Here is a 9,826-nt window from a genome sequence, read left to right as displayed (position 1 = left end):
GGATTTTTTACCGCACTTCAGACTTTTGCTCGGTTTTCATACCATTGATAGCAAATAATAGAACCCACGCCGAGAAGCGTTATTTCGATTAGTTTCGACTTGGATCGTTGACGGCGCTCGGAATCCAATGCTATACTAAGGTAATATTTTTAGGCCGTACACTAATAGTCTTTTGCGGTCTTTGAAACACAAAACAAGTTTTGTAATTATTATTAGCAATATTTCTGTTGCCCAACGCCGAACAGCCAATGTACGGAATCATTGAAGTGCTAGATGTTCTTTTAATTTGTCACTTCAAGTCACTTCGTTTACTCTAACGGTAGAGAATATAAATTAACCTAACCCATCGTGTGTTAGTCGAACGGTTGACGTTAATTTACGTAAATTACAAGACTACAAAATTTCATAATTCGGATATTTAATAGCTTCGTTTTTCTTCTTTTCCTCCATTTTATCAAGGATGAAAGAAAAATATATTACAAAACATACGATACACATATGGTCGTTTCCGAAATGAAATATTTTACAAATTGTGAATTAACTATGAAATATGAGTTTCGTCCATTTTTTTTTTACAGATTTTAAATGTATGGTTACAGAATTCAATTCAATTATGACAATTGCTAGTATCGTTATCAAACACGCACGTAATGATACAATACTAAAAGTTCTGTCTTCAAATTATTAAAAACTCGTTTTCTTCCGCATTTTTTTTCTGGCTAACTATTCCCTAGTAAAAAAACAGTTTAAGTTGTTTTCAAAAGTCTAGAAAGAAGTAAGGATGCGTATACGTATATATATATATATATATAATCACAGTGAAATTTTAAAAACACATATTCCTGTTAAAACCATTATTCATAATATGGCGTAATTTTTGTCATTGATGTATACAAAATTATACCTACATATTATATTGATAAGTCTCTTTATATATTCAAAGATAGTGTAAATATTTCTTGACTATTAGATCGGTACTCAGAAAATCGGTGAATAAAATTTGAAAGTAAAATTCTTTCTGAATCCTTCTCATAAATAATTCCATACTAATTCAGTTAAAAATGGAATATCAGTGTTGGAGGAGTTTCCTTATTTTGTAATGTTCCATAAATTTCTAATGGATTGTAGGATTAATATTGATTCTTTAATTACCGGTCGATGTAAGAAATAATTACAGATTAGAAAAAAAGGGAGGATGAAAAGGCACAACTCATCGTTTAAAAAATGTTGAAAGAATGGGCCACTCAACGAAAATTATTCTTAAAATATCCATGGTCACGTAGACTACTTTCTTCTGTTTCTTAAACTCCGTGTCGCTGATAGGGGAGATCTTAGGATAGGTCTGGGTGTACTCTGTAATTTAGAAACTCGAATGTAATTAAAGCCATCCTTGAAAGACGAGGCAATCTCTTTACCCATAAAAGCTTTAGCGGTATCTAACAGAAGAGAGATATGGATTCTGTTGCGTGATGGGAGTTGATGATTCAAGCTTAGGTAGCATAGCAGCAAACTAGAAAATCGTGAAGAAGATAAAATTATGACAAGCACAAACTACACAGATCAAAATAATTAAAATAAAAAAGCAACGGATTTATTCATTTCGTTTTTAATCCCATACGAACTGTGTATAAGGTATAAAATCATGCATAACCACCAGCCGTGCAAAGCATTATAATTATATAAAAGATACAATTCTATGGAACAAACAAAAAATTGAATTAAAATAAATAAAAATTCATTAGTTATCAGTATGAGGGGATAAAATGCGGAAATAGCCATTGGGAGAAAGGCGATAGGTCAAAGATCGAAGAAAAATAATAAATGAGTAACTAAGGATAGTTCTACTTATTCGGAGACTTTCCCCTACGTAAATTGTATACCTCGGTAGGTTCAATATCCACGCAGTTCTCATCAGTTTGCGCGAACAGTTTCTTCTTCCTCGTCTTTCTCTTTTCTACAGACGGCATAGGTGACGGAGGTTGTAACGCTGTTCGCCTCATTACACGTCTGAATACAATAAGATTTTTAATCCGAAAATAAAATCTCCTTTTACATTATTCTTATACATAAGCGGCAATAGCTTTTACTTACTTAGACTCTGAGCCAGAGAGATCAATGACAGAAATGTCTTCGGCAACATTGGTAGGTGCGTTCCTTCTTCCCCTTCTACGTGTCAAACGAACTTCAAAAGCTGTGGCCTCATCTTCTGAAGAGTTGACAATATTTTCTTTTTCGTCGTTCTGACTATCCATAGTTTTTAACTATTAAAAGAAATAAAACTGTCGAATTCAGCCTGTTATGCATTGTATAATATAAACAAGTAATTATTCCTCCACTAGACTTTCCCTTTATAGAATAACTATTTTGATTTGATCGCGAAGAATTAATTAATAAGACTCAGTGTTCCTCGAACTGCATACTTGCAGTAGGTTATTAACTCGTAAGAATTTCAAAATTGCATCTCGATGTTATTCGGTTGGCAGTTATGATGGGGAACAGAGTGCATAATGATTCTATAACAACTTACGTTTGCCTGCATTTGCTCGAGGAGACTGGTCTTACTTCTAAGCTCATCTTTTAGTTTCCTAATCTCATCTTTATACGGAGTCGGTGTTGATTGTCTTGAAAACAATTCCTGGTACTTCTGTACCTGATTAATATTGTTTATTTTGTATTTACTGGTCTCTCTACGCTTCTTTAAGGACATTTTTTTTCGTACATGAGGGGCGTTTCAACTAGATACACTATTAACCTACCTCTCGTTTCTCTCTCTTCGCATTTTCCTGAAGCTGTTTTACCAGAGCTTCGTATCTCTGCATTGCATCGTCTCTGTTCTTCTTAAAAGATTCCATTTCCCTTTCTTTTTCTTCAACCTTTTTCATAATTTCAGTCATCTTCTCTTGCGATGATTCTTCTAGCCTTTTGTAATCTTCCTGTGACTTATCCAGTGCTGCTTCAGTGGTCGTCAATTTTCGTAATGCGTTCTTCACCTCATTTTCCATATCCGCGTCTCGTTTACTGATACTCATATTCGTTTGAATCATACTTTTCATTTCTGAAATTAACAAAACATTTAAAAATTCAATTTCTATAGTAATTAAACAATAGAGTTGTGGTTTATGCTAAATGTAATACAATTGTCAAAGAATTACTTGATCACCTTTTTGCAGGGATATAGTCTCATTCTCTTTATCTTGTTCACGGCTAATGGATGCCTGTAAGTCTTTCTCTAGTGACAATATTTTCTGGCAATTTTCGCTTAGCTGCTTTTTCAATTCAGCTTTTTCCTCTTCACATATCTTCAATTGATCTTTAATCTCAGTTATATTTTTTTCAAGAATGGCTACTTGCTCCAAGTCTTTTTCTAATTTGGAAATCCTTGTGAAGTGCGCATCGAGAAGCTGAAACACGATTAGGCTTAGTTTGATGAAACAGAGGCAAAATTTGCAAGTACAGATACCGTTCGACAGAAAATAAACTATTACCATGGTTTAGATGAAAAAAATTAGAACGAACCTGCTCTTTGATCAAATCTCTCTCCTTGGCAGTGGCAATATCTTTTTCTTGTTTATTGAGGCGGTTGTTGTATTCCGCCAAGCTCTGACAAAGACAAGTTTTATAAAAATTATGTTACGTTCATAATAATTTTAATTCGCAATCGGCAAGTATGAATACATTAATTTTACGAAAACTGAAAATACTACAGATCTCTCACCTCAGATTTTTCTCTACTCTCTCTCTGAGTATCTGAAAGATGGTTCTGCAATTTTTGCATGGATTCTTTGCACTCGGAGAGTTGAATCTCCAAGGCTTCTTTTTCCCGTAATCTCTCCTCTAGCTCATTTTTAGCTTTAACCAATTCTGAGTCTGAGAGCTGAAGCTTGTCTGAGACGGATTTTAATGAATTTTTACACTCTTTCAATTCCTGCTCGTTGACCTCAACAGAAGTTTTCAACAAAGACAACTCCTGTCGCGCTTCATCCAGCTCTTTGTTCAGCTCGTCTACTCTCTACAACACCAGAAAGAAAAGAAATAACAACAGTTCAAAATTTTTCCCAGTCTGATGGTTATCTTTCAAATGCAGATAATTGACTCTTGTGTATCGAAAGATAGAATGTTTATGAGAAAATAAACTTACCAAAGTTTCATACAAGCATTGAGTTTTCAGTTCATTGTATTCTATCATCAGCTGTTCTAGTTTCTCACGGGCCATGTCATTATTTTGTTCAGTATGACTCATCAGAGGAGTTTCCTTGCTGGGTGACAATTCAGAGTTTTGCTCTTTGTCATTTTCATCGCTAGTTCGTATATCTGAATGATCATCGAACTTTTCTTGTTTAATGTGAACTGCAATGTCTTTTTCGGTTGTTCCACTGTCACTAACAAAGCTAGTTTGACTGTCCATATTTGCAGTGTCTGCTTTGGCAGCTTCGGCAAGCTTCAAGCTATTTATTTGTTCAGTGATATCGCTAAGCGTTGCTTTGGTTGAATTCAATTCCTCTCGCAACACCTTCGTGTGATTACTACTTTGGGCTAATCTGTTTTTCAATGATAAATTTTCACTCTCATTGTCCAGTAGCTTAGAGTTTAATTCATCTATTGAATCGTTCTTAATTTTAATTTGGTCTTTTAGCTCCTGTAGGTCGCGAGAAAGATGTTCATTCAATCGTTTCAGTTCTAGAACCTGTTCAAACAACTTAATTAATTACAAACAATGAAAATCGATATGAGTTTAAACGAATCCTTGAAAAACGAATGTGAATAATCTATGTGCAAAATTACTTATACCATCAGCAATTCTGATCACAGTGCTAATAATTATCGAATAACAACTACCTAGCAGCATATCAAGAGTACCTTCAAAGTCCAGAAATACTCCGACAAAAGAAATACAAATGTACCTGTTCTTTTCCAGTATTGTTGACAACATTCACTTTATTGCGTGCAATTTCTTCATCCAAGGTTTTTTGTAACTCTTCCTTGTCTTTTAGGAGGACCAAGCAGTTGGCCGAGCACTTGTTCCATTTATCATCAGCATTCTGAAGTTCCTCTTCGGAGTCAGCTATTTTTTTGGCATATTGCTCCAGCCTGTCCTCGAGTGTTTCCACAGCTTGAGTTCTCTCAGCAAGACACATGTTGGTGCGTTCAAGTTGCTCCGTAAGATCATCAATCTTTTCCAAAGATTCCAACAGCTGCTTATCCTTATTTTTTAATGCTTCTTCCAGTTTTGATTCGACATCAGTAGATCTGAGCCATTCAACTTTTGCTTCGTTCAAATACTCTTTCAGGGACTGGAATAATGAGAATGTTGTTAAAATTACACTGCAAATACGTTGGAAAATATATCGTATGGTAAAGAACAAATTGATGTACCTTAATTTGGTCCTCACGAGCCGATAGCTGTTTCTTCAGTTCTTCGATGACGCCTTTAGCTTTATCATCGCAGCCTATGTCATTTTGGGCAGCGTGTAGTAAGTGTTTGCAGTTTTCTAAATCCTTTTTGGCAAGGGAAAGTTCAAAAGCATTTTCGTTGTTTTGAGCAATCAGTTTATCTTTAGATTCGCGAAGGTCTTTAATTATTTTTTTCAGAGATTCGACCTTTGCTGTAAGCTGAACATTTTCGCCTTCCAATTCTTTTACATCTATTTCTTCGTCAGTATCGTCCCCACTCTCAACTCGCGTTCTTTTTCTACTTGATAACTTTTCCAATTTCTTCTTATAATAACTTTCAACTTGTTGAACAGACCATTCGAGCATATCTTCTTGTCGTTCTTCAACATCTTGCAACTGATTTCTGTATTTCAACAATTAGAAATCAAATAACACGATACCAGACTGAGAATAAATAAAAATGTTACGGACTTACTTGAAGTTTTTCTCAATATCTTTTATCATTTCTGAATAAATGTTGGACATCTCTTGGCGAATTGCAAAATCTGCATCTAAAGCAGAATTTTTTAGCTTCACTATTTCTTGTTTCAATTGTTTATTTTCAATCACTATTTCTTCATAGTCCTCCGCATGAACGTATTCTGCTCTCTCAGAAATTGCTGAAGACTGGTCATCTACAACTAATATTTTTCAAAAGTGTTATTAAGTGGTGTTAGACAGGTATGTTACAGAATTGTTAGGGAATAAGGGTCTTCATTGGAATTTCCCAACTTGTGTTACTTGTTTGCTACTCACCAATGCTTTCCAATTCTGTAACATCCCAGTCTGTAACCGTTTTGATACTCTGTGACACCATTAGAGAGAATCTAGATGTGGAGACCCTTCGTTTTGCTCGAACAACAGGTTCGATGACTATTTGCTTAGCGATGGCGGAGAAATTCAAAACGTTTTGAGTCTCAATGTACAAATTTGGTACAGGATTAACATTGACTATAAGAGCAATGTGCTCTTTACCAGATAATGCACTTTGAAACAACCGAGTCAGCTTAGACTCTCTGAATGGCCCAATTATGTCATGTTTTAACTTTGATGTCTGAACCTCAAATATGGATTTCAAACATCTGCCAAGAACAAGTAGACTTGTGTTTATATTTTGCGCTTCTTTTAAGCGCTCTCCCTCATTCAGGGTCTTCTTCAATCGCTCTGAACCCGCAAGGTCGCAGAAAGAAAAACTAAACAAATTAACAAGGAGAAATATTTACGGATTCTTGACCAAGTTTTTTCATAAGTAAATAACCAACAACAATAATGTCTCATACTCACGAGCTGACTTCCACATCTGCTGGAGAATTTTCTTTATGATACTTGAGCACCTTAATAGTGAATACACAATGGGACCTAGAACTTCTAGTATTTAGTGCAGTAGCAGCAACTTTCAAATTATATTGTCCAGCCATTAGTAGCTGATAGGCCTCTGAAGCTGAATTGACACACACTGTCTTAAGCCCCTTAATGAAAGCTTTTCCACTACTATCAGTTGCAAGTTTCAAAGACGGTCTTTTTTTCTGACAGTCATTTGACAATAAGTCGTAGATTGATTCGTTATAAATTTCAGCAAACGAAACCCAAATCGCGTAGTTGGCATCGCTTGTTTCGCTCGGTTTCAAAGGAGACTCATCCTGCAATTGCTGTTGCATTGCTCTATAGGCCTGGATGTATTGATTTTTATCAATCGAACCAAATGAAAGAAGCTTTGTTTTCAACTCCATTTCCTGTGCTCTTTCGTTCGCATCAAGACTCACTACGTCGGTATTGTACAATGGTTTATAATAGGGCGTACTTCTGGGATTAATTTGATTAAATACAAACTCCAAGGCTCGGGGTATTATACCAGGGGAAACTGTTGTTCCTTGAAGTGTAAAGGATTTACCCGCATTTGTTGTACCTGCAATATAGTTAAGCATGATTCAGAATGGCAGGATTCAAAATTTTCAGATCGATTTAAGCTTAGAATGTGGCAAATCAAGATGCTATTTTGACCCATTACAACAAGTTGGATTAGTTTATATTCAAACTAATTGTTTCATTTCGTTATTCTATGATATCTGCATATTCCAAAGAATAAAATTTCAGTACCAGTATAAAAAATAAAATGTACTTGGAACAATGTTCTTTTATAAAAAATTGGCTTCTGCCAAAAATAAGAGTTAGTTGTAGAAGGGATTTACCATAGCTCATCACTGTGGAGTTTCTCCCAGCCAAAAATTCATTCATCTGTTGTTTAATGCCCATATCAAAAAGTTGGAGCTGTGTTGTTTCTGGTCCAAAAGTTTGTGTGAATGTGAATTTTCTCAATACTGTTTCATTTTCCTTGGGTCTTTTAAGTGAACTAGTATTCGAATCCAGTTTTGGCAGTCTTGTTAGCAAAGTAGTGGAATTTATTATTTCATAAGCTTCCTCCTGTTGCTTGGTCGGTCGCATTTTAGCAGGAAATGGTCTAAGTCTCAGGTAAACTTTGATTGTGTCGCCCAAGAGAGACAATGATGGGGCAGAGGATGAGAGCACTCGCGAATCAAGCTCTTCATCCTCGAAAAGAGACTCTAGATTTTTTTTAGTATCAGCTGCCGGAATCCTGGCTTGCCCGTATGCCACGATGCTAGGGTCGCGACCATCCAAAAAGGACAGTCGCGCGTCCATCGAATCATCACTTGGGGGTTTAATCGATGCCAGAGTATCCTCCATCTGAAAAATGATACAAAGTTTCATTGTCAAATTTTTGTTGAATAACTGGTTTTTCAATAACCGCTTTTATTCGAAATTAATGTACCCATAGCAGGGACGTAGTTTTGTTGTTACAGTAAACATCGCTGTATCGTACATGCAAATCAAGGTTTGCTATCGTTGAGCGAAAAGTTATTCTTGTAGGAAAGTAATATTTATAGACTAAAAGAGAGCTGCGACAGATCGAAGTACAATTTTTTACTTTTGATTGTTTTCACCATTGATAATTATCGAGTCAAGTGATTGCAACAGAGGTAATCAAGTGGCTGTAAATCTTACCTCTTCAAACGACGAATATACGGGGATTGGTGTGAATTCGTTGCTGGTTATGTGCGATCATTGGTATGTGAGTGAAGGTGAGACCGAAAACTTTTCACAATCTATCACATTCGGACCTGAATATCATCAAAACAAGTACAATCCATTCCGCGACATTTAACCGTCAACTCGTTTACTAGAACGTATCGCCATATGCAATACTTCAAATTCAAAAACCGTTGCTGGCCAATGCTGCCAACGAAAAGATTTATCTGATGCATATCATGATTGTCATCGGTAGCCAGTGTCGATAACTTCGTTACTATCGGTACTGAAGATTTAGCGCAAAAAAGACAGATCTCGTCGATAACGCGGGGGCGAGAGAAGGACGCAGCGATGTTATACGTACCAATTTCTCGGTATACGTATGTATAATTTTTTAGGATCTCGTACCATGTACAGTCTATCTCTATAAATCTGTGATTTTGTTTCGGACCGAAAACAAGTAGCCGAAAGTCCCAGGCATAAACGAACATTACTAACCGCCGTACGAGTATACCAATTTTTTATTTGAAATACCAGCTATTTTAGTTCCATTTGTACCAAGATCGTCGGACTACTTTCTAACATCGCAGGAGACATTTCCAACAATTCTGCAGTAATACGACACAACGAAATGTGGGTTTTGAACAGCATTTTTATCTACGATGCAAAAATTGTTGAGAAAAAAATAAGTAACGAAGTAGTTAGCCGACTTCGTGGCGTAGCGCTACATGTGATGTTTACAGTTTATGATCAGACAATATAGGGACGCGAGGCGGACATTTTGTCGTAGTGATTGTGTGCGAGTCCGAGTCCAACGATTAGACGCACGCTAGCACGTGAACGCGAATGTGTGCGTGTGTTCCAACGTTTCACGCGCCTCGCAGTGAAAACTCCAGATCCTAGGACCTAGACCTAGACCCATCTTGACCGTCGACAAGTAAGGTCACCTTTCTCCCGACACGCCGCTCGTTTCATTTTACAGTGCAGTGCTTCAGGCTGTCGAGCCGTTTAAATACAATTAATAGCGTCTTTGTCGGTTGTCGTCATCGTGGCGAGTAGATTTAAAGTTTTGCAGTGGCCGTGTATTCCTTTACACAACAGTCTGTTACGTAGCATTTCTTTATCACAGTGACAATAATTAATAGGAGCATAAAAAAGTGAATAGTGGTTACATGTCATGCATTGCGCGGGTTTGTTTGTCGATGCTAATTTTTTGCAGTTGGTATTGTTTTCGTGCGTTCCTTCAGTTCGTGCTGTTTAAATTGTGTATTATTTTTTTTTAATAATAGTAATATTTCGAGTTTAACATCTCGTGCTTCGTAGTGAAAATTAATTAGCTTCATAAAATTTT

The 9,826-nt window shown here is 36.3% G+C and overlaps 1 protein-coding gene and 1 long non-coding RNA gene across 4 annotated transcripts; one reads left to right on the top strand and one right to left on the bottom strand.

The window, feature by feature from the left end:
* Positions 1 to 153: 153 nt before the first annotated feature.
* Positions 154 to 5,420, top strand: LOC124182674. Its single transcript, XR_006870833.1, has 3 exons — positions 154 to 319; positions 4,992 to 5,139; positions 5,226 to 5,420. It is a non-coding gene; the product is annotated as an uncharacterized LOC124182674 (long non-coding RNA).
* LOC124182673 (kinesin-like protein KIF20A) lies at positions 344 to 8,657 on the bottom strand. Of its 3 annotated transcripts, none has more exons than XM_046570216.1 (16): positions 8,452 to 8,657; positions 7,620 to 8,133; positions 6,715 to 7,336; positions 6,187 to 6,623; positions 5,867 to 6,071; positions 5,374 to 5,794; positions 4,902 to 5,291; positions 4,139 to 4,684; positions 3,716 to 4,009; positions 3,517 to 3,600; positions 3,161 to 3,401; positions 2,757 to 3,055; positions 2,528 to 2,650; positions 2,092 to 2,261; positions 1,881 to 2,007; positions 344 to 1,353 (listed from the first exon to the last, which is right to left on the bottom strand). In XM_046570216.1, the coding sequence occupies exons 2-16, from the start codon at positions 8,131 to 8,133 to the stop codon at positions 1,285 to 1,287; spliced, it is 4,542 nt and encodes a 1,513-aa protein (XP_046426172.1). In that variant the 5' UTR covers positions 8,452 to 8,657; the 3' UTR covers positions 344 to 1,284. The 3 variants fall into 3 exon arrangements, with proteins under 3 accessions (XP_046426172.1, XP_046426173.1, XP_046426174.1); XM_046570217.1 differs by having other exon boundaries at positions 2,528 to 2,644; XM_046570218.1 differs by lacking the exon at positions 2,528 to 2,650.
* Between the last annotated feature and the right edge of the window lie 1,169 nt (positions 8,658 to 9,826).

This window comes from Neodiprion fabricii, chromosome 5 (genome assembly GCF_021155785.1).
Source record: "Neodiprion fabricii isolate iyNeoFabr1 chromosome 5, iyNeoFabr1.1, whole genome shotgun sequence".
Lineage (NCBI taxonomy): Eukaryota > Metazoa > Arthropoda > Insecta > Hymenoptera > Diprionidae > Neodiprion > Neodiprion fabricii.
The sequence above is the reverse complement of the archived record's forward strand: the minus strand, read 5'-3'. Positions and strand labels throughout refer to the sequence as shown.